Below are 24211 nucleotides of genomic sequence, written 5' to 3' on the forward strand. Positions count from 1 at the left end.
ATCCTCCTGTGGCCTAAAAAAATATTGAACAGGAGTGAGCGTTCGACTCAGAGAGTAAAATATCAATTTTAACCATAATCTCTATAACTATCTAAAACTAATGCACCCTGTAGAGTGAAATGCAACATCAACAATATTTTCACATCATAACATCATAAAGGTAATTTGGAGCACTCACACACCCAGTGATATCAATCATAATATATGGGAGTTGATCCCCTCTGACTCTCTTAAATCCAACTGGTGTGCGTGAAGAACTCAAGCCGGAATTTCTCTTAATAAACCAAATCGGGGGTCCCAACGAAGAACTCAAGCCGTGACTACCCCCCGAAGGATCGGGTCCCAGCGAAGATCTCAAGCCGTGACTACCCGTCCTATCCATAGTCCACACCACATCACACGCACGCCAACGCACGCACACTACTCCAAATTACCACAGCAATATACATGGCACTTTCACAGTTATGAATGCAACATAAATCATGCATAAAGTTTATCTACATAGATATATGCATATAAGTGATGCATGGGCATGTTTGAACGTATAATAATAGTGAAATTACAATTAAAATTAATATTTTACTCACAGACTTGACAACGGTCACTGTGGCGGCTGGGCGGAGGAAGAAGGCTGTCCCGGCTCACCTGACAATTACATTACAATTATTTAATACAAATGACTCAATACAATCAAGAAAAGACCAAATACGTCCTAAGTGTTGCCGAAAATCCGGCAGAATCTCCCCTATACCTAGGACTTACCCAACCTGCAAAATGGCTCAAAACACACTTCTATATTCATAATCCATATATCCACAACTCAATCACATCACACGGCCCCTCCTGAACCATCAAATCAGTCATCCATCACAATATGTAAAATTACAATTTAGTCCTTATAATTGATCATTTTTGCAAAAACTATCCAAACAAGCTCTAAAAATTCTAAAACTTTGCCCCGCGGTCCTTAGCAATATTACTAGGCTATTGCAAAAAGAATCATAATTTTCTGAGCTACCACGAATATTTTATGAATTTTTAATCCTATTTAAGCACTAGAAAATTACGAAAAAGCAAGGTTCGGGTTTACCTTTGCCGATTCCGACTCCGGGGATGCGCTCGGGACATCTGACAATGGGGAGTAGCCAAAACCTCGGTCCAATTCGGAGACTTTTCGTGCAGTGTTTGGCCAGGAAATTCACGGACCGGACAATCGCCGAATTTCCACAAATTGAAGATACCCACACGAAGCCCACGACACGGGGGTTAGTACATAAATGTTTTAGAATTTTCTAAGCTCATTTAATGCTCGAAAAGACACTGCGAGGTTCCGTGGGACCCATCGAAAAACGGTGTTGGAAAAATTCTAAATTTATGTCGCCGTGAAGCTCTCGACGAGTGGAGCGCTCTAGTACTCTCGGTTTTCTCGTGGGATTCACGGTTTGCTAGAAATCTAGCCCGAAAGTCAAAATAGGCTAAAACTTCCCGGGCAAAAATTGGACAAACCACTCAATGGATTTCGGTGTTCTTGGTGTCTATGGAAAGCTCTCGACAAGTAGATGAGTTTAGACACAAGACCCGGTCCGATTGGTGGCCGGATCGACCGGATTTTGGCCGGGAAGTTGAAAAGTCGCGCGCGTAAGGAGGGCGTTCACGCGCGTTTCAGGCCGTTTGGGCGGCCGATGGCTGGGGCGGTGGGGTGGGCGCGTGAGTGGGGTGCGGAGGCGCGGCGCGCGGCAAGGGAGGGAGGAGAGAGAAAAAAAGAGAGAAAAGGGAGGGAGGTCGGACGCACGCGGGGAAGGGGAAAGAAGAAAAAGAAAAGGCCGGCCCGATTCGATCGGTCCGATCCGGTCCGGTTCGATTCGGTCGGTCCGATTCATGATACAAAATTTTAAATTTTTATTCTGTCTCGGGACCAAAAACGAGGTTCAAAAATTTCAAAAAAATTTCAGAAAACTCAGAAAAATTCGTAGACTCCAAATATATTTTTAGTTTTGCCACGTGGTCTTTAAATTAATTTTTAAAAATCATCTAAATTTATATTTTTGAAAAATCGAATCCGATTTTTAAAATCCGAAAAATCTCAAATAAATTCTTAAAATTTAAATAAAATTAAAATATCAATAATACTCATAAAATAATAAAATTTAAAATTTTGGGGTGTTACAAAATTTATTATAACTAAATCAAATTTCATCAAAATTAATAAAATTTGTAAATGAGTTTTAAACTTAAAATCATATATATTTTAAGTAATAAAATTATTATAGATAATTATATGTCATTTTATTTTATTTTATTTATTCTAAATATAAAATTCATTTCATTTGAAATAAATTTCTTATTTAATATAAAATATACTAAATAAAGAAATTTATTTTTAAATGAATTCTATTATAGAATTCATTTGCAAATGAAACGAATTTTATTATAGAATTAAACCAAACAAGATCTAAGTCATTTAAAAAAAATGAAATTTTCTTTTAAAAAAAAGTCATTTTCAATTTTCTAGATTTTAATAATATTTTTAAAATTTAAAAACATATATATATATATATATATATCATTTATTTGTTGCAAATAAATGGAGTCTTAATTAAACTAAATTAGTAAGATTATCGCACATTTACATTTCCAGACATGGAAAATAATAATGAATTAACAAAACCATGAAAATATTGTTTCTTAAAAACAATGAAAAAGAAATAGCCATAAAAAAAATGAAATGAGAACAAAATTAAACAGCATAAATCCAATAATGAAATAGAGATAAAATTTTAGAAAAATAATATCACATCCTCATTGCTATTTTTACACTCTTCTTTAAAATTGGTGAACCCTAAACAGGCCATCTTACATCCCAACAGAGAACAAAATAATTTGGGTTACATTAAATTAAATTCAAAGGGAAAATGCAATTAAATTACATGCTAAGGATAATATTTAAAAAAATATATTATAAGGATGATCACTTTGATTTTTAGACCGTACCAGACAAGGAAAGATTTAGTCAAATATATTAATTTATTTTTATTTTACTTTATTTTATTTTTATTTTTTAACTATCATAAAAATATGCAAATGAAAGCAGGTTTAGTATTATTAAAAATTAATTTAAAATAAAAAATATATAAAAAAATAAATTAATAAAAATAAAATTTAAATCTCAATTACATATCTGTATGTATTAAAGAAATTTAATTTAATTTATTTTTAATTTTTTACTTAACTTATCTTAAAAATTTTAATTTAAATTTAATTTAATATAAAAATAATAAAATTAAGAAATTAATTTTTAAAATTTTAAATTAAAAAAAATAAAAATTTTAATTTTAGATTAATATTTTTAAATTAATTTAATTAAAAAAAGTTAAATTAAACTTTTAGTATAAAGCATAAATTTACCATAGGTACAGGATTCACTGTCGAAGTGATGCAATCCCAGGATGCGAAATGTCATTAAAGATTCCATTTTGTCCATTTTTCAACTATTTATCATCTCCCGATAATATGGGCTATTACAGGCAGCCAATCCTCCTTCATTTTGCGTCCTGCTTTCCTCCGTGAATCTCCATCAGTGACCGATCAAGGAATTTAACAATGCAAATGGCAACTTCTCTATGCTTCTTCACTCTTCTGCTGTTCCTTGAGACCATCTCTTTCTTTCACCTCCAGGTATCTTGCTTGCAAGCTATGAACTCGTCTTTATCTATTCAATTTCCGATTATCTTCATTTTTAACTCTTTTCCCCCGTGTCTTCTCCCCAGATTTAGAGGGGATTGAGTTAGTTTCTGGATGTGTTGAAAAAAACGTTGATATTAGGGTACGATCATGCTTGATGTGTAGTTGCCCATGGTATATGATAGAGTTTAAAAGTTAAAGTCACCATTTTCAATTCAGTTTTGAGTGAAAAATTTTAGATTTTATGAGAATTTTATAACTTTTTGTGGACAGTTTGATAGTTTCTGATAGTTGTCCTTTTGCTACCTCCTATCTAAGCTGAAAATAGATAATTTTGATCTTTTACTGGGGAGATAAAGATTTTAATTTTTAGTTGTACTGTGGATTCTTATATTTATCTTTATTGTACATGATAAAATTTCATGTAATGAACTCAAAGAATACATCGAATTCAGTTGTAACTGAAAAATTAAAAGGAACATATTCAATTATACTCTCTTATAACGGGCTAGGAGCTTGTATAGTTTGTGTATTTAAGTCTATCTGAAGATGTTGCTATTGTTGTCTTGTGCTTATTGTTTTTCATAGCGTGATATGTGGAGTATATTCATTCTGAATCTTCTTTCTTTACGTTTTGATTTTGAAAGTTACTATTTTAAGTTTGAATTTTGTAAAGCAAGGGAGTGGGTAATTCATGGTACAAATTGTGATTTATCGGAAAGGACAGAAGCAAGAATGGAGTGGGCATAATTATAGACATGACATTGAAAAATGCTGTAATAGCTGTGAAAAGAGTAGGAGATAGAATTATACTGGTAAAACTAGTATTAGAAGGAGAAACAATAAATGTAGTTAGTGCTTATGCCCCACAAATAGGACTAGATAGTGAGAGTAAACAAAGGTTTTGGGAAGATATGGATGATCTAATGCAAAGCATACCGAATGAAGAGAATATTTTCATTGATGGAGATTTGAATCGATATATAGGAAGTGATAGGCAAGGTTATGAGAATATTCATGGAGGTTTTGATTTTGAAAGTCAAAATGAGAAGGGAAAAAATATTCTGGATTTTGCTATATCATACGACCTAATATTAGCAAATACCTACTTTATAAAAAGAAAGTCACAGAAGGGAAAAAGCATCTTGGATTTTGCTATATCATACGACCTAATATTAGCAAATACCTACTTTATAAAAAGAAAGTCACATTTAGTGACTTTCAAAAGTGGGCAGCATAGAAGCTAAATTGACTTCCTCTTAACCAGGAAGACAAATAGAGCTCTATGCAAGAATTGCAAGGTCATTCCGGGAGAGGCATTAACAAGTTAACATCGGTTAGTGGTCTTGGATATCAAGTTTAGGAACAATTCAAGTAAGGTTAGAAGAAATAGTGTAGCTCGAACAAAGTGGTGGAAGTTTAAAGGAGTAAAGCAAGTGAAGTTTAAAAATGAACATTTCGAGTCCGAAGCATGGAAGCTAGATATGGAGGCCAATGGTATGTGGATATAGATGGCATCAAAGATTAAAGAAGTAGCTAGAAAAGTATTTGGAGAGTCTAGAGGACATTGACCACCCTCAAAAGAGAGATGGTGTTGGAATGAGGAAGTACAAAAGGCAGTGAAGAGAAAAAAGAAATGGTATAAGAAATTACCTAAGTGTGATAATAATGAGGCATATGAATAGTACAAGATAGCAAAGAAAGAAGCAAAAAAGGCAATTAGTCAAGCAAGAGCGCAGGCCTTTGAAAAGTTATATAAGAAACTTGAAACTAAAGAAAGATATTTATAGATTAGCAAGGAGGAGAGAAAAGAAATGTCAAGATCTCAATCAAGTCAGGTGCATTAAGGATAAAGAAAGAAAAGTGTTGGTGAAAGATTAGGACATTAAAGAAATATGGAGAAATTATTTTGATGATCTCTTTAATAATAGTCAAAATGGTAATAACGTGAATATAGATTATAGAGCAATAGAAAAGAATGTGAATTATACTAGAAGGATTAGATTTTTAGAAGTAAAGGAAGCACTTAAAAGAATGAAAGTGGGTAAAGCCTGTGGACCCGATGGAATACCAATTGAAGTGTGGAAGTGTTTTGGAGATATGGGAGTGGCATGGTTAACTAAATTGTTTAATAAAATTCTAAACTCAAAGAAAATACATGATGAATGGAGGAGGAGTATTTTAGTACCTATTTTTAAAAATAAGGGAGACATACAGAGTTGCTCAAACCATAGTGGAATTAAACTCATGAGCCATACTATGAAGTTGTGGGTGAGAGTTGTGGAACATCGATTTCGTCATGATACTTCTATCTCTCCCAATTAATTTGGCTTCATGCCTGGTCGTTCAATCATGGAAGCGACCTTTCTCATTAGAAACTTGATGGAGAAATATAGAGATGAGAAGAAAGATCTACACATGATTTTTATCGATTTGGAAAAGGCTTATGATAATGTTCCAAGATATGTCTAATGGAGAGTGTTAGAACAAAAGAGGGTATCTATTAGGTACATACAAGTGTTGAAAGATATGTATGAAAGAGCAACTACTATTGTGCGCACAGTGGGAGAGGACACAAAAGATTTTCCTATCTCAGTTGGATTACACCAAGGTTTAGCTGTAAGCCCTTACCTTTTTACATTATTTTTAGATGAATTGACAAAACATATACAAGAGAGTATCCCTTGGTGCATGATGTTTGCGGATGATATAGTTCTGATAGATGAGACGCGATGTGTAAATAGAAAGTTAGAGTTTTGGAGAAGTACTCTAGAGTCAAAGGGATTTAAGTTAAGTAGAACGAAGACAGAATACATACATTGCAAGTTCAGTGAAGACCAAACTGGTGATAGAGAAGGAGTTAGTTTGGATGGAGTGGTATTGTCCCAAAATAATCACTTTAAATATCTTGACTCAGTCTTTCAAGTAGATGGGGGATGTGAGAGGGATGTTAGTCATGGGATTAAAGCCGGATGGTTGAAGTGGAGACGTGCCACCAGAGTTTTATGTGATCGTTAGATTCTCAATAAGTTGAAAGGAAAATTTTACCGTACAGCCATACGATCGGCCATCTTATATGGTAGTGAGTGTTGGGCACTAAAGAAGTCGTATATGTCTAAGCTAAGAGTTGCGGAAGTGAGAATGTTAAGGTGGATGAGTGATCATACTAGACTAGATAAAGTCCGTAATGAGAGTATTAGAGAAAAGGTAGGAGTGGTGCCAATTGAGGATAAGTTGAGAGAAGGGAGATTGATGTAGTTTGGTCATTTGAAACGTAGACATACGGAAGCTCCAGTTAAGACAAGTAGAACACATTAGGTTAGAGGATAAAAAAAAAAAAGAAGGGGTAGGCCTAAACTGACTTGGAGTAGAGTAGCACAACATAACTTAGAAATATTATACATTTCCGAGGATTTAACCCAAAATCGTTTAGAGTGGAGAAAGAGAATCCATATGGCTGACCCCAAATTTTTTGGATGAAGGCTTAGTTGAGTTGAGTTTATGTTGTCAACAGGTGATTGCTGCAGCACCAGATTCCAAGCCGAAGCTTAATTCTAGGATCCTTCAGGTATTTTACTTTTTGGCAATTCTTCAAGGAATCTGAAATTTTGTGTTGAATTGCAGATCATTTATTTTTCGTGTTTCATTTTTCAGGACTCGATAATTAAAAAGATCAATGAAGACCCCAATGCTGGATGGGAAGCTGCCATGAATCCTCAATTTTCCAATTACACTGTGAGTCTTCAACTCATTACATATTGAGATAATTTTAAGTCCTCTTCTGGATCATGGTTCACATGTATGCAGACTCTAGTTTCTGATTTCTAATATTTCTATATTTTGATGCATAGGTTGGTCAATTCAAGTATATCCTTGGAGTCAAGCCAACTCCCAAAAAAGAATTGAGGGGTGTTCCTGTTATGAGTCATCCAAAATCCTTAAAGTTGCCAAAAGAATTTGATGCAAGAAAAGCTTGGCGGCAATGTAGCACCATTGGAAGAATTCTAGGTCAGTTGTTTACTTGGTTCTTTATTTTTCCTGATTTTTTCCCCTTTTATCAAGGTGCTGACGCTTTCCTCAATATGTGGCAATGCTGGATCAATTTCCTAATAAAAGATCAGGTAAATCTCTCTCTCTCTCTCTCTCTCTCTCTCTCAAAATCAATCAATTTCATTGAAGTGAGCTTTACATGTGCTCAGCACATTTGTATTTTATATTCCAGGGTCATTGTGGATCTTGTTGGGCGTTTGGTGCTGTTGAATCACTATCTGATCGCTTTTGCATCCATTTTGACCTGGTAACTGAATATATTGAGCAAGTTGACTACTTATAGTGTCCATACTAAACAAAGATTTTGTTTAATGCAGAACATATCTTTGTCTGTCAATGATCTCTTGGCATGCTGTGGTTTTTTGTGTGGAGATGGTTGTAATGGAGGGTATCCTATCTATGCATGGAGATACTTTGTCCACCATGGTGTTGTCACAGAAGAGGTACAAATTTTGTCTTTGCCTATTGTCTTGACTACATAAGATTGCTTAATGGAAAGTTGAGCGTTCTCATTATTTCTTGTTCTGTTTCTGATGTAATGACTTATAGAATTATCATTGCTTTAGTGCAATGGCTTCTTATCTTGGTTGATGTACTTTTCTAACAACGAGATAATTTTCCATCTCATAGTGTGACCCATACTTCGATGATATTGGCTGTTCCCACCCGGGTTGTACCCCTGAATTTCCTACTCCAAAGTGTGTAAGAAAGTGCATCAACAAGAACCAGCTCTGGAGACGGTCAAAGCATTACGGTGTCAATGCATATAGAATTAGTTCTGATCCTCACGATATTATGGCAGAAGTTTATAAAAATGGACCAGTAGAGGTTGATTTCACTGTTTATGAGGTAAAATATGCACTTGATGGATTCTTCTTTGCTTGCATTTGCTGCGCTGCTTCAAGTATAAGTTTGCTTCTTTGGCTGTTCCCGCCTTAATTTATTGTGCTGAAGAAATCATGAGGTAGTGCTTCACACACAGGAACAGCCTTGATGAGAGTTTACAATTTTTTGACTGCTGGAATATCTGTCCTTTTTAATATGTACTTCACTTTTGATTTATGCTTGATGAAAGCTGATAATTACAAATTAGTAACTTGCTCATTGCATGAAATGTTTTCTTTACCATTTTACAGGACTTTGCTCACTATAGATCTGGAGTTTATAAGCACATTACTGGTAATGTAATGGGAGGCCATGCAGTTAAGCTTATTGGGTGGGGGACTTCTGATGATGGAGAGGATTATTGGGTATGTGTGACCAGCTCAAATTTTCTTTTCCAGATATTTTAGCTATGACTTATCAAGATGTTTAATACATTTGTGCCCTCTTCTTTGTTGCAGCTTCTTGCGAACCAGTGGAATAGAGGCTGGGGCGATGTAGGTTCCTAGCTTAAGTTTCTTCCTCTAAATTATCATAGGAATTTTTCCCTCGCAAAAGCTTACTAAACTTTATTTTGAATGACAGGACGGTTACTTCAAGATGAGGAGAGGAAAAAATGAGTGTGGCATTGAAGGGAACGTGGTTGCTGGTTTGCCTTCAGCCAGAAATGTTCATCTTGTTAGAGAGGTTGCTGGCGTGGATGCTCTTGGGGATGTATCTGCTTGATAGAATATCAATATACCACAAGTTCTGTAATTTATGCTTTGCAGAGATAAATTATGGACATTTATCCGGAATAGAGAGAAACCAGATTACAAATCCATGTTACATTATTGTTTGTATCAACAAGACATTTATTGTTCATGTAAGAAGGGCAGTTTGTAAAATATTGTATGGCTCATTCTTCACATGTCTAATGTATGATTGTTGTTAGTATCAACAAGACATTTATTATTGTTCATGTAAGAAGGGCAGTTTGTAACTATTGTATGGCTCATTCTTCACATGTCTAATGGGATTCACCTGCTTGCTGCATATAATTTTTTATTTTACATTCATTGCCAATCTTTTCATAATTAGTTAGGCATTGGATCTCTAACGGGAGGGGCCCTAAAGTGGTTAAAATTTTTCTAAAGAAATAAGAGGATAGAAGAAATTATCCTGTTCATGATGGGAAGTTTCCACAGAAATGGCTCTAATTTGGTCAGTTGCAGAAAGTCTGCTTTTTTGGTGCTGCCCAATTATAATGCTCAAAGATGGAACCTACTGTCAGTATCTCACATTGGTATATGGGACAGAGATGATGTGCCACTTATAAGGCTGACCCATTTTCTTAATACCTACCACCATGTAAAAGCAGCTAATGGAGTGTTTGACTGTTTGTGGCTTGCAATTAGATTCCAGGCTTCCGTATAGAATTTTTTTGTTGAATGAGTTAATGCTTATCAAACATAATATTATTTTTTAAGAAACATGATTTATTTAGTTTTAATTTAATAAAATTAAAATTATCTTTAAAAATATAAGCTCTCAAATCTCAATCCCAAATCAGATGAAAAAAAAAGGGGAAAGAGATTATGATTCGTGAGCAGGAGACAAAGCAGCATCTCCTTCATAAAAGCAATATGAACTCTGGAAGATTATATCCATTTCTCAGAATCAGTTGTCCTGACCTGAGTTGTTAAGCAACATGTGATCGCAAACCTCCTTTTTTTTTAACTTTTATTTTTATTTTTTAAACACGTGACAACAGACGTAGTTGACTTGGCAGTTGAGGTCCATTTTGAACGTGGTTATTATTATTTTTTTTTAAATTGAATAAAATAAACAATAAAAGCAAACTTGAAAAAATAATATAAATGCATATTTCATTTATTAAGTAAAAAGGAATATAGATGAGGAGAAAATATTATCTGCATGTTATATACTATGATTGATTTTTTTAAAATTTAAATATTTTTTTATTTAATTAATTTTAACTTTAATTTAATATTAAAGAAATAATCATATAATTATCTAAAAAATATTATTTTGATATTTTAAATATTAAAATTAAAAAATAATTCTAAAAAAATATATATTTTCCAAAAGAAAAACTAAAAAAATTAAAAATAAATTGCATTTGGTCTTCGTAATGGTAAATATTTTATATTTTATGGAACAGTGCTCTCTCCATTCACGTGGGTCGCTCATGATCAATATCCTATAAGCTTTCTAAACAAAATATGCTGCCTGTTATGCTTTGTTGGCCGTATCTATCGCTTCAGATATTCGTTAATTTATATTTTATTGTATGACTTTGCCAATGATGCAAGTTTCAAGAATCACGAGTACGAAATTAAAAATTGAAAAAATTATTTATTTTTTTAATTTAAACTTTAAATTTTATGATATATGTTTTACTATTAAGCTTTAAAATAATTTGAAATTAATATTAAAATAATTTTTATTATGTTTTTTAATTTATATTCTAAATTTATTTTAATTAATATATTTAAAGACATCTCAAAAAAAATATCTCTTAATTTTACCAATATAAATAAGTGTTTCGTTTATCGTGAATATATATAAAGAAATAATTTTAATTAGAAAATATATAAATTAATTTAAAAAATTAATTTTAATTGAAAATATTTAGTTTATCCGATTTTTTTTTAATAAATGATCGCACTTCCTAAATTATAAAAGGTTTTTGCTGCATTAAAAAAATATATTTTATATTTATGAAATTATAATTTTTTTAAAATATAAGAAAAAAAATATATGCATTTGGAATATTGAGGAATTTTATGAATTTTTAAAAATAATTTGTCAAAACTGCACGAGAATAAAAATAATAAATAAAAAAAAGAAAATTCAAGTTAGGTGGCGGTTTGCGGAAGGGCATCCACAGCCAACAGAAAAAGAATATCCGCCTTCGCCCTTCCTTCCGGCGAAGTCATAAATAAAACGAAACGAAAAAGGAAAACTCGAAACTCAATTTAAATACTACACGCCTTCCACGTTTCTTTGTCAGGCAAGGCAGAGGAGAGAGCAGAGAGAGGAGAGTACAGACGATTATGATGAACCCTGGAGCTGGATGATGGAGGAATATTACTGCAGTGTTTGCGCCTCTCTACCCCACCACCTCTCACACAAAACAAAGTGAAAATTTTATATTTTTGGATACAAATGCCCCCAAGCTCCAGACCAGACCCAAATAAAAGTTGTTGCTTGCTGGGCTTTATAATATACATCCGTCTCTATCTCTATCTCTATCTCTATCCCTTTCTCTTATCCCTCCCCTTTATCACATTTCCCCCCTTTTCTTCCCCTGCAAACATTTGTTGTTCTTCTTTGGCCAAACCCAATCACAAATCACAATTCTTTTTTACAGCTTTTTACAATCATCTGCCTGCTTGATTATAAATTTGCTTGCAGCATTGCCTCTGGACATACACATAAAATAAAGTGAAATCCAGGTTGAGCTAGTGCAGAAGAAAGTAGAATCTGAGAGTGGGTGAATTTTGGATTTGTGAAAATTGTGAATTTTTAGCAGTGCATAATAGTGTGAGTAATTGTTTGTTCCATTGATAGTATAAAAAAAATTAAAATTAAAAAAGCTAGGCACTACCAAAAGGAGGAGGAGGAGCCATGTCGATACCTAAGGAATTGGAGCAGGTGATGAAGCTCAGAGGTGGATCAGTGCTGGGAAAGAAGACCATTCTAAAGAGCGACCATTTCCCTGGCTGTCAAAACAAGCGACTAACTCCTCAGATTGATGGCGCCCCTAATTACCGTCAGGTTCTCTCTCTCTCTTTATTTTTTTTTTATTTGGTACTTTTTTGTTATTGCGGTATTTCTAGAATGCCAAATCTACGCATTGCATTTGCCTTTTCTTTCTTTATTATGGGATTTTTTTTTTTTTGGTGGGGGGGGGGGGGGGGGGGTGGATTGGAATTTACAATGGCTGTAATGGGAAACGTGTTATGCACTTGCCAATTGATTTACTATTTGCCTCCAATGAACCACCTTTGAACGCTTTGTTCTACTTTCTTTGACTTCGTAATTAGGTGAAAATAACCCAAACTTGTGTTTTTTACTGGAGGAATGCTTGTCAATTATTATATTGTTATGTTGGGTCAAATTTACAACTTGATAAGAAGAGTACAATATTTTGCTAAATGCTCATGTGTAGTGCTTTTGAGTATAATATGCGAACTATTTGTTGGTGGAGATTTAGGCATACATATGCTCTTAAGTCCTTTTTGGGGACATTTTGTAAATGTCTCTAACTATGTTGTATGATACACATGATTAGTTTAATTTGGAACTAATTTGAATGATCTTGTTTTGTTTTGATTATCTTTTTTTTTATTGGTGGTTTCTATAACAGGCTGATTCATTGCCTGTACACGGTGTTGCAATTCCAACAGTTGAGGGTATTCGTAACGTTCTTAAGCATATTGGGGCACAAAAAGATGGGAAGCAGGCACAAGTTCTTTGGTTTAATCTTCGTGAGGAACCGGTAAGGCTATTTGTCAGCACGCATGTTCTGTTGTATATATAAGTAAGCATTTTTGTCGCCGTGCTTATATTGGTTTTGTCCTATGCATTATTGTAATGAGCCATCGTTATTGTTCAGATATTGATTTGCCATTTAGGATAATCATTCAATTCCCCAAACTGCTGAACTTGGTTTTTAAGTATTTTAATGGTATGATCAATTCTCGAATCATGAGTTGCCATTTTCACTGCATCCTAACAATTTCATTATCATGAATACCCTATGAGTTCTTTTGTCTTAACATAGTTAATAGAGTCTTATTTGCTTAGCTTTATGGATCAGGATCTGTAAACAGTCCTTGCCTTTCTAACCCCCGATCTGCAATATGATGATCTTTTTCTACTTGTCCTTTGCAACAACAAAATTCCTCTTAATTTTAAATAATTTAGATTGAATAGCATTATTATCTTATATTAATCTTTTGAGGAAGCAATTTCTAAATTCTAATTTCAAGTCATTGGCATGTGAAGACTGTACATTGCTTTTCTTTGTTTCATTCCTGAATCATTGGGATTGCATAGACCATGCTTGTAAAATTTTGAAAAGAAGCAATATGCTTGATGAGCTCTTTGTACTTGACTACTCTCATATGAATGCAGTGCAAACGAAATTTTATACAGCATGCACCTATACTAAGTGAACAACTGCTGGATTCTTTGATATCTTTAACATAACTATTTTTAGAGTATATCAGATTCACATCTCTCAATCCTTCAAAACAGGTGGTGTACATTAATGGACGTCCTTTTGTCTTGCGTGATGTAGAAAGGCCCTTCTCCAATCTTGAATATACGGTATGTTATTTGTAAGTACTTTACTTTTTATACATGGTTTACCTCAATCTCCACGTTTTCCCTATCACATGTTGCATTTCATGTTTGCTCTCCAAAGTTTCCTTATGCATTCTACCTCTTGTATATTTAATAACCTTGATGTATTGATACTTGAATCTGGTCCCGCCAATCGATGCAAATGTGAGAAATTGCCGAGTTCTAAAAGAATGTCCAACTATATTGATGTTATAGTTTACAAAGTTTATGTCCATCTTCCATTGTGGCTTGAGTTGACTATGGTACAGTTTGGTGAGCCTTTCTTTCATATTTAACTTTGGATTGATCAGGCAGTTTTGCAAATATAATATGTTTGCTTGATTTAATGCAAACCTCTTTGTGTTTGTATTTATGTGGCTGATGATACTTTATTTTTGTTATTGCATACTTGATAGTGACATTTTGTATTGGATTAGGGAATCAACAGGTCTAGGGTTGAGCAAATGGAGGCTCGATTAAAAGAAGATATCCTGATGGAAGCTGCAAGGTGCTTTCTTTGGTTGAATTCTTTGTTTATCTTTGGTGTCCCTGTGAATGCCATGTGTTTTACCATCAATTGCTTTTGCTTGTGGCAGATATGGAAATAAAATACTTGTCACTGATGAACTACCAGATGGTCAGATGGTGGACCAATGGGAACCAGTGTCATGTGATTCTGTGAAGACGCCACTAGAGGCATGATCAATAGAACTCATTCTGCTTGTGAAATGGCGAAACATGTTTAATCTATCAATTTTCTAACTTGATTCTTTGGTGTAGGCAAATGAGGAACTGCAATTAGAGGGGTACCTTTTTGACTATGAACGTGTTCCTATAACTGATGAAAAATCACCGGAGGAACAGGATTTTGATATCTTAGTGAGTTTCATGTTTTGAATCTTATATTAAAAGCCTGATTAATGAGTTACTTGTTTGCATGAGAAATCATATTTTATTCCTATTTGAGTAAATACACTTGTTGATTGCATGGGCATCACTTTATTACATTGTGGAAATTTTGGTGTTGTGCCACAAGGCAACAGTTTCTTTTCTACTGTAATATAGATAAAATGAGTGTAGAATTCCATGAATAACTACATTAAAAGAAATGTAATATGATAGATTTCAGAGTGCCTTGTCTTCAAAATATCAATTGTGAAAGACAAATGAGAGGATTTCTTTTGAAATATCCCGGGTGCTGGAATCAATATCAAAAATTGCTTATGGGTCATAAAGTTGTGAAATGGTTTACAGATGTATAGTGATCAATATCAACAAATTGCAGTGAGGTCACAGATTCTCTTTTTATATTTTCTAATTCTACTGAATTTGTTTCTTTAACTTCAATGGTGCATATAGTAATTACAAGTGTTCTATGAATTCAACTCTGCAATTAGCCTGAACTGCTATAGAATAGTTACAAAATGAATGCCTACTAGGAAAGAGGATTTTCTACATGATTTCTCAAAATTTTATATTTCGTTTTAAAAATAGATTCTGTAACTTCTATGAAAGCATGGTTCTGTCCATACCTTATTCATTTAATTATTTGTTGTGGCGGGACTTAGGACTATCTGCAATTTAGGCTATGCGAGATTTGGTTATGCATGTATCTATATGGAGTTTAACATTTGTGCATCAAAGAATGTGGTTTCACAAATTTTTGGTGGTGCTGTAGTTGTGGACTATGATAGGCATTCACAGTGTTTTTGAAATCCATTTGCTAATACTGTTATACTATTCTTTCTTCTTTATATATTCAGGTTGATAAAATTTATAGCGCAAACTTGAATAAAGAAATCATATTTAATTGTCAAATGGGACGTGGAAGAACGACAACTGGGATGGTCATTGCGACTTTGGTTTACCTCAACCGAATTGGAGCTTCTGGTAAGATTGTCACTTTCTCCACTCCTTTTTTTGCTGTATGTTCAATAGGTCAGTACTTTGGTCTTTTTAAATTTACTGTTATTATTAATTTGTCTGAGACTGGGTGTTAGGAAGTGTCCAAAGCATGATAGTGTCTGTTGTTGTATTTATTGTTTCATGTAAAATAGGTATTCCAAGAACCAATTCGATAGGGAGAGTTTTTGACGCTGGTTCTACTGTCGCTGATAATTTGCCAAACTCAGAGGAGGCAATTCGTAGAGGAGAATATGCAGTAATAAGAAGCTTGACCAGGGTTTTAGAGGTATTTAATATCAGTTCTTATTGGTCATTTCTATCTCTTAATTTCCAACTGACAGACTTCGTATTCTTGAGATTTTATGAATTATTGTCATGCCTTTAGGGTGGTGTTGAAGGCAAAAGACAAGTGGATAAAGTCATTGATAAGTGTGCCTCCATGCAGGTATGGGTCTAAAATATGTCATAATCTATTCCGATATAGATCTATAAGATGTATGAGATTTTTTTCCTTTTTTACTTAAATCAAGCGTTTTCATGACAGAACTTGCGTGAAGCAATTGCCAATTATCGCAATAGCATTCTTCGTCAACCAGATGAGATGAAGAGAGCGGCTTCACTTTCATTTTTTGTGGAATACTTGGAAAGATATTACTTTCTGATATGCTTTGCTGTATATATTCATTCAGAGAGAGATGCCCTCCGTTCTAGTTCTTTTGGCCATAGCAGTTTTGCTGACTGGATGAGAGCACGGCCTGAGCTGTATAGCATAATTCGTAGGTAAGTAAATGCGTAGCAGTGATACTCTTATAGTTATATAAGTATGCATTTTTGGATTTCTAATGCATTCAATCTAATAAGTGAGTTTAACTTACTGACAGATTGAATTCGTCAGTGCAGTGCTGATTTGTATAGGTATCTGATACTTCTCCCTGCATTTAGGTTTACAATGGTGACTGTTTAGGTTAATGATATGGTTTTAGACTTCATGATTTGTTAAGGTACTTACTGATGGTCCAAGTCCTCTGCTATTTTTTAGCTGGACTGAGGCTGATCTGCACTATTGTAGAACCATGGTTTCTTGGGTGGACCCCAAGATTGGACTCCTCTTAGGCCCTTGATGTTTGGTTGTGCTCTTATCAGCCCAGAATTGTCTGGATTTGTGTTTTTCTTTTTCAACACTTTTACTCATTATATGATTTAATCTTCCCTAAGAGCTGAGAATTTAGGTTGATTTCTGGAAAGTGGCACCAGATGGTTATATAATCTGAATTTGAATGTGAAGATGCTGTGAGCTATTATTTTCTTGCACCTTGATGTAATTTAAAATTTATGGATTTTCATTATATTGCTAAAATTTTTCTTCCTGCTTATGTGGATATGCATATTTATTATGTGCATGCAATATGCATTGAGGTTTCTTTGAAACCTTCAATTGGAATACTGTAGTGTTGAGCACTTAAAGACTCATACCCATTCTTGTATGACACTTTTATGGATGATCATGTGAGTATTTTCCTTCATTTGTGATGATCCAGGGTGGTATACTGTATTATCTTGAGCATGTTCTTGAGAAAATGACTTTTATGCTTGCTTCACTATCCATTTTTCATCCCTAAGCAAGCAAATTTATTCATGGTTAAATATATATTTCTAATATTGTAAGTTTGCCACATGCTCGTGTAACCCCTCAATTATTAAAGTTTTGATAGTTTTTCTCACTTGTCCATGTGAAAACAAGGTGTCCAAATATGTTAGTTCATGTCCTTTAACTGTAGATTAGATCACAGGTAATTACTCTGTTACAATTATTCATCTTTGTAGGTTGCTTAGGAGAGATCCAATGGGTGCACTTGGATATGCAAGTTTGAAGCCATCTCTGATGAAAATTGCTGAATCTGCTGATGGCCGTCCTCATGAGATGGGCGTTGTTGCTGCTTTAAGAAATGGGGAGGTTCTAGGAAGTCAAACTGTTCTAAAGAGTGACCATTGTCCTGGTTGTCAAAACCCGAGTTTACCAGAGAGAGTGGAGGGTGCACCTAATTTCAGAGAAGTTCCTGGGTTTCCTGTTTATGGAGTTGCAAATCCAACTATAGATGGTATTCTTTCTGTAATTCAAAGGATTGGAAGCTCCAAAGGTGGTCGCCCTATTTTTTGGCACAATATGAGAGAAGAACCTGTTATCTACATCAACAGAAAACCATTTGTGCTCCGTGAAGTTGAAAGACCATATAAGAACATGCTGGAGTACACGGTAAAGATTATCATTTTCCTATTTATTCAAAGTTAGTCTTTGCTGCAGGTGAATTAGAGGTCCATGTGGCTGAGAGTTTACTAGTCTTTTGACACTTCGCCTTTTAATCTTCCATACTGACAAATGACGAAACCAGAATTATCATTATCGCTAACATATATGAATAAATAGATGTTGCTAAAAAAATAAGAAAAAAGTTGTAAAATTTCTGGAAAATGCAGTGGCCTTATTATATATAATACCATGAGTTGACTGTTCGGCATTTTATGATTTAGGACTATGTGTTGTTACTTATTATCCTATCCTAGTTATATCATTGAGACAGATTAGACACAAGTCATGCATATACCCCATCTTATCCCTGAATACCAACTACCAAGATAATTACGTCACCCTCCCATCCCCACACATCACAAACACACACAGAGCAGAAGTTATTTGGTGAGCCTAGCTGACATAATCTCTTCTCTCACATTTTGTGGAGCCCAATTGTGGACCTGCACCAGTGAAAGAAAAGCTGCTCATATCAAAATGAAGTAAATTATGTTCATATTTTGGGAAATTGTTATTGTGCATTACCTTTTATGGGGATAGAGGAAATTGTGTATGACATGTCTAGGGCACTTGTGTAGAAAATTTGCCCTCCCCATAGGCATTGCTCTATTTTTAAGTGTGATTTTTTTTTGAATTTTGCAAGCCTTGCTCAATTTCTCTTCCCAATTTTCATGGGCTACCGTTAGTGAAGTTGAGATTATGATTCATGCATTCAGGGAATTGATCGTGAGAGAGTGGAGAGAATGGAAGCTCGATTGAAGGAAGATATCTTACGAGAAGCTGAACGGTATGGAGGTGCTATAATGGTCATTCATGAAACAGATGATGGACAAATTTTTGATGCATGGGAACATGTGAATTCTGATTCTGTTAAGACCCCACTTGAGGTCTTCAAATGCCTAGAGGCTGATGGGCTTCCCATTAAGTATGCACGTGTGCCAATCACTGATGGAAAAGCTCCCAAAAGTTCTGACTTTGACACATTGGCAGCAAATATTGCTTCTGCTTCCAAGGATACTTCTTTTGTTTTCAATTGCCAGGTTAAATTTTTATTACTTCCACTGCCACTGTTCTACGTGTGCCTATAGATCTTCATTATTTATAAAAAGATGCCTGGTGTCTTCTTGTGTTAGATTTTTTCTTTATTTGTTTTTCTTTCACCTGAATGGCCTTTTGCAATCTTCACAGATGGGGAGGGGAAGGACAACCACTGGCACTGTAATTGCTTGCCTTCTAAAACTTAGAATAGATTATGGGCGACCAATTAGAGTCCTAGTTGATGATATGACCCGTGAAGAGGTGGATAGTGGCAGCTCAAGTGGTGAAGAAACTGGAGGCAATGCTGCTGCATCCCCCTCTAGTGTTACCAGAGTAAGGACTGGAACAGAGCAAGGTCGTGCTTTTGGCATTGATGATATCCTATTGTTGTGGAAGATAACAAGATTATTTGAGAATGGGGTGGAATGCCGAGAAGCCTTAGATGCTGTAATTGATAGATGCTCTGCATTGCAGAATCTACGGCAAGCTGTTCTGCATTACAGAAAGGTTGTCAACCAACAACATGTTGAGCCAAGGGTGAGGAGAGTGGCTTTGAACCGTGGTGCTGAATATCTGGAGCGGTACTTTCGTTTAATTGCTTTTGCAGCCTATCTTGGAAGTGAAGCATTTGATGGATTTTGTGGTGAAGGAGAATTGAGGATGACATTTAAGAGTTGGTTGCATCAAAGACCTGAGGTCCAAGCGATAAAATGGAGCATAAGACTAAGGCCTGGGCGGTTTTTCACTATCCCTGTATATTTTTCTTCTGCGTTTTGATTGGGAATTTTAGGGTGGTTAATATAATTTTTTTTTTTCCTGTTGTGGATTCTCCATTTATTACTAATTAAACTTAGATATTGTTGCACATGCTATTTAATGCAGGAGGAGTTGAGAGCACCCCAGGAATCCCAACATGGAGATGCAGTAATGGAGGCCACTATCAAGGCCCGTAATGGTTCAGTTTTAGGAACAGGCTCTATACTTAAAATGTATTTCTTTCCTGGTCAGAGGACTTCCAGTCACATACAAATTCATGGAGCACCACATGTTTACAAGGTATGTGTAGTATCAAGCAGCTTCTTTGAAATTGTGATGCCACAGGGAAAGCCTGTGTGCATATGATAGCTTAACCAGCACACTGATATTTTCTGCATTTTTATTAGTAATATAATATTGGACATAAGACAGGCATTACCCAAATGTTAATCCATATTAGATGTTCTCCACCAACATGTTGCAGCTTGCAGGTAGGAGCTATGCCTATTTTGTATTCCTTGGTCTTATACGTAATATTTATTCATCCTTGCCTGATGATAATGGATCACTGGCTAAAAGGTCCATTTTGGTACTCCATTTGATTTATTTGAAATATCCATTTCTCATTCTATTTCGATTATTGCTTCTCTCTCTCTCTCTCTGTGCGTGTGTGTGTGCGCATGCGCTCGTATGCTAATTATTATCGTACAAATATACATAAAGCTTTATGAACAACTGATGATTTGACTAAGAAGAAACTTTGCATTATGATAGAACTTTGGCACTGGTTTTGAGCCCTAGATTTCTGTACGCTTCAGGTGGATGGATACCCTGTGTATAGCATGGCAACTCCAACAATTGCTGGTGCTAAAGAGATGCTCGCATATTTGGGTGCCAAGCCCAAGGTAGAAGGATCATTTGCTCATAAAGTGATATTGACCGATCTCAGAGAAGAAGCAGTTGTTTACATTAATGGCATACCATTTGTCCTCAGGGAGTTGCATAAACCTGTTGATACACTCAAGCATGTTGGAATTACTGGTCCCATGGTACGTCACTGGTGAACTATATTTGTCCTAAGAACTAATTACTATGCCAAGTGTGTTCTCTTTACTTCCTTTTCATGTAACTTTATATAGGTAGAACATATGGAGGCACGACTAAAAGAGGATATAGTATCTGAGGTGAGGCAATCTGGAGGAAGAATGCTTTTACATCGTGAAGAATATAACCCAGCAACAAACCAGTCCAGTGTCATAGGATACTGGGAAAACATCTTTGCAGATGATGTGAAGACACCAGCTGAAGTTTATGCTGCCCTAAAAGATGAGGGCTATAATATAACATATAGGAGGATACCATTAACTAGAGAGAGGGAGGCTTTAGCTTCTGATGTTGATGCAATCCAGTGTTGCAAAGATGAGTGAGTATCAATTCCTATCTTCCGTGCCCTAAAGCATGTGTTTTTTCTTTTGAACCAAAGAAAAAACAAAAAGATTGCTTTTAAACTAGCAGTCTGCTATCATTATTTCAACTGAATAATTGAATAATCAGGGTTGTTGGAATGGTGACACCTGTCCTTCAGCTTGCTGTCTCAGTCTTTCAAGCCAAGCATACCCTATCTTCACATTCTCTCCCTTCCCTGGTCAGCCTTTATAAATTGCAAGGGAAAAAAGTAGTTTTATTGTCAAACTGTCAACTTTACCAGCATTCACTTTAGATAATAAAGATCGGCACTCCCTCAAAGCATACCGCTCTGGCTGTTTATGTCGTATGGTAATTGTGTCCTTTTTTCCTTGCGTTCTTGCTCTTCCAAAAGCTATCATAATATCTGAAAGCCTGAAATTCTAGATTATCACTAGGCAGATTGTTACTCTGCAGTATGTAAGCTGGCTGCATAATGTTAATGAATCTTTAAGATATGATGTAGCTCCAACCTGAAAATTAGTCAAGACAAAGGCCATTTCTTTTTTAGGGACATTGACATAATGAACTTGACCAATTTTATTGGCACTAAATAATGCCAAACAAGTGAAAGAAAGAATCAGTTTTGAATTAACATCATATTTGTCCAAAATTTTGAGCTGCTAACAAACATGCACCATATCACATCATGTGTGTGTGTGTGTGCACACGTGTGTATTTAGGTACCAAATGAAATTCATTAAAGGATCATTTTACGTTGGTAGTCTGCAGTACCAAGAGCAGGTGTTCTCTAAACGAGTCAAACACTCCAATTAAATAATTATTGAACCTCATTGAATTGAATTATATTATAATAAGCATTTTCCTAGTAAAAAAGATTCGCAACTTTGACAGTGGAAGATTGAATAGTTTCTTTTGTGTTATTCGGTGGAGTCTTAATATTTTGGACTTAACTTTTCTTCATTTATATATTAATGGGTTATTCCTTTGAGCATTATTCTGGAAATGTTCTAAAATAAATTTTGTTTGTAGCTGCGAAGGGAGTTACCTTTTTGTTTCACACACGGGGTTTGGTGGCGTTGCGTATGCAATGGCAGTTATTTGTATCAGACTTGGTGCAGAGGCAAACTTCGCAGCAAAGATTCCACAAACATTGGTTGGTACAGAGTCATTTTCTGTGCAAGGAGGGAACTTACCTTCTCAATCCTCTGACGAAGAGACACTCAAGATGGGTGATTACCGTGACATTCTAAGTCTTACAAGAGTTCTCATGTATGGTCCAAAGAGCAAAGCAGATGTTGACATTATTATTGACAAGTATGTAATTTTCTCTCTCTCATTTTTCTCACAAAAATGATAACTAAATGAGTGCTTCTATGATGTCAAAACCCATCAAAGCATAAAGCTGTGTTTTTCACATAAAGGCAGAGAACTCTTTTTGACATGGAAAAGAAAAACTGGTTCACTGATTCTTGTCTTCTCCACTTGAATTCAGTGGAGTAATATCTCTACAAATTGCAATTTATTTTATTTTATGTGATTTTCAATTGTTTATTTTATTTCAATATTTTCTTGGTATTTGTTCCTTCATGTGGTTTGATTTCTGGTGCTGAGTTTGTTCCTGTGTTTTAAAGGTGTGCGGGTGCTGGGCATTTACGTGATGATATTCTATATTACAGTAAGGAACTCAGTAAGTATCCAGATGATGATGATGAGCAACGTGCATACATCATGGATATGGGCATTAAAGCTTTAAGGTTAGTTCACATGCCTTGGCAATTACATCTTTTTGCTAATTAGGTAGTTCTAGTGCTTGTCCATCAGTCAGTGAGCCTACTCTGCTAGTTCATAGCTGTCTTTCATTCATTGCCATTAATTAAACAAAAAGACTTGCAGGATTTACTTTGTAAGTTAACAGAGTTGAATTGGATTTTTTTTTTTTCCCTGTGAAATAAAGAGAGTTCACTGTGCATATTTTCTGTTTCACATAATTGAGTGAACATCGCGTAATTATTATTATTATTTTTTTTCATTTGCAGGCGATACTTCTATCTCATAACATTCAGATCATATCTCTATTGTGCTAATCCAACCGAAACAAGATTCACATCTTGGATGGGTGCAAGACCTGAACTAGGACATCTTTGTAATAACCTCAGGATCGATAAGTAATTTGGAGCATAGAGCAATCTTCAAATGTATTTATGTACAGCAAGTTTTGCCTGTTGTAGCTTCTTCATTAATAGCCTCTCTTAGTCTCTGCCCTTCCCCAGTTCCCCTTGGTTGCTTGCGTGCATGCTAATAGATGTATGCAACTAGTGCATCACTCAAAAAATAAATAAAACCTGGTCACTGGGTTCCGAAGTTCAATTTAATTTGGGCAGGCATTCAAGGTCAGGGATCTAGAATCCAGTCTGACCCACTCATGGATGTAGAGGAAGGATGATGAATAAAACTAAATTCTGTCCTCAGGGTGGCAGCTTTAGGATAAAATCAAAGCAATCTTCAAACAGTAACTTTTCTTTTTCTTGTCTCTCTTCTTCCATTTGTAATCCTCCACAACTAACTTTTCTCAGCACGCGAAGCTTTTTCCTTAACTTGGTGATCACTTGAAGCATTTAAACATACAAGTATTTTATATATGTAATTAAATCTAATTCATATTAAATAATAATTTGTCAACCGTCATATTTTTTTATTAGTAAGTAATTTTTAATTAATTTATTATTATTATTAAAAGTTATAAAAAATATTATAATCGGTTAAAAAGATTTTTAATTTCATTATAATATTTGAGTATGTAATGCATAG

The 24211-nt window shown here is 34.9% G+C and overlaps 2 protein-coding genes and 1 long non-coding RNA gene across 5 annotated transcripts; 2 read left to right on the plus strand and 1 right to left on the minus strand.

The window, feature by feature from the left end:
• Positions 1–3490: 3490 nt before the first annotated feature.
• Positions 3491–9598, plus strand: LOC110650398 (cathepsin B-like protease 2). The gene is made up of 10 exons (XM_058152541.1): positions 3491–3675; positions 7196–7249; positions 7336–7416; positions 7533–7802; positions 7904–7978; positions 8049–8174; positions 8362–8580; positions 8868–8981; positions 9075–9110; positions 9199–9598. The coding sequence occupies exons 1-10, from the start codon at positions 3601–3603 to the stop codon at positions 9337–9339; spliced, it is 1191 nt and encodes a 396-aa protein (XP_058008524.1). The 5' UTR covers positions 3491–3600; the 3' UTR covers positions 9340–9598.
• Positions 9599–11570: 1972 nt separating this feature from the next.
• Positions 11571–12397, minus strand: LOC110650397 (uncharacterized). The gene is made up of 2 exons (XR_002493938.2): positions 12257–12397; positions 11571–12041 (listed from the first exon to the last, which is right to left on the minus strand). It is a non-coding gene; the product is annotated as an uncharacterized LOC110650397 (long non-coding RNA).
• Positions 12036–23643, plus strand: LOC110650395 (uncharacterized). Of its 3 annotated transcripts, XM_021805352.2 has the most exons (19): positions 12036–12396; positions 12989–13120; positions 13882–13953; positions 14406–14476; positions 14565–14664; positions 14749–14847; positions 15732–15858; positions 16026–16159; positions 16259–16318; positions 16418–16653; positions 17698–18127; positions 18898–19221; positions 19370–19972; positions 20102–20275; positions 20794–21024; positions 21115–21398; positions 22433–22717; positions 23035–23157; positions 23440–23643. In XM_021805352.2, exons 1-19 carry the CDS (start codon positions 12247–12249, stop codon positions 23570–23572), a joined length of 3768 nt encoding a protein of 1255 aa, XP_021661044.1. In that variant the 5' UTR covers positions 12036–12246; the 3' UTR covers positions 23573–23643. The 3 variants fall into 3 exon arrangements, with proteins under 3 accessions (XP_021661044.1, XP_021661046.1, XP_021661045.1); XM_021805354.2 differs by lacking the exons at positions 12036–12396; positions 12989–13120 and having other exon boundaries at positions 14417–14476; XM_021805353.2 differs by lacking the exons at positions 12036–12396; positions 12989–13120; positions 13882–13953 and adding an exon at positions 13972–14241.
• Positions 23644–24211: the final 568 nt, after the last annotated feature.

Source organism: Hevea brasiliensis, chromosome 9 (assembly GCF_030052815.1).
Source record: "Hevea brasiliensis isolate MT/VB/25A 57/8 chromosome 9, ASM3005281v1, whole genome shotgun sequence".
Taxonomy (NCBI): domain Eukaryota; kingdom Viridiplantae; phylum Streptophyta; class Magnoliopsida; order Malpighiales; family Euphorbiaceae; genus Hevea; species Hevea brasiliensis.

What these genes read in the sequence shown, in the direction of transcription:
- LOC110650398 (XM_058152541.1), top strand. Translation starts at nt 3,601, where the DNA reads ATGCAAATGGCAACTTCTCTATGCTTCTTCACTCTTCTGCTGTTCCTT. An exon ending in TTGATTTCACTGTTTATGAG is followed by an intron (nt 8,581 to 8,867) that starts GTAAAATATGCA and finishes ACCATTTTACAG; the next exon opens with GACTTTGCTCACTATAGATC. An exon ending in ATGATGGAGAGGATTATTGG is followed by an intron (nt 8,982 to 9,074) that starts GTATGTGTGACC and finishes TCTTTGTTGCAG; the next exon opens with CTTCTTGCGAACCAGTGGAA.
- LOC110650395 (XM_021805352.2), top strand. Translation starts at nt 12,247, where the DNA reads ATGTCGATACCTAAGGAATTGGAGCAGGTGATGAAGCTCAGAGGTGGA. An exon ending in CTGTATAGCATAATTCGTAG is followed by an intron (nt 16,654 to 17,697) that starts GTAAGTAAATGC and finishes TCATCTTTGTAG; the next exon opens with GTTGCTTAGGAGAGATCCAA. An exon ending in GGCGGTTTTTCACTATCCCT is followed by an intron (nt 19,973 to 20,101) that starts GTATATTTTTCT and finishes TATTTAATGCAG; the next exon opens with GAGGAGTTGAGAGCACCCCA.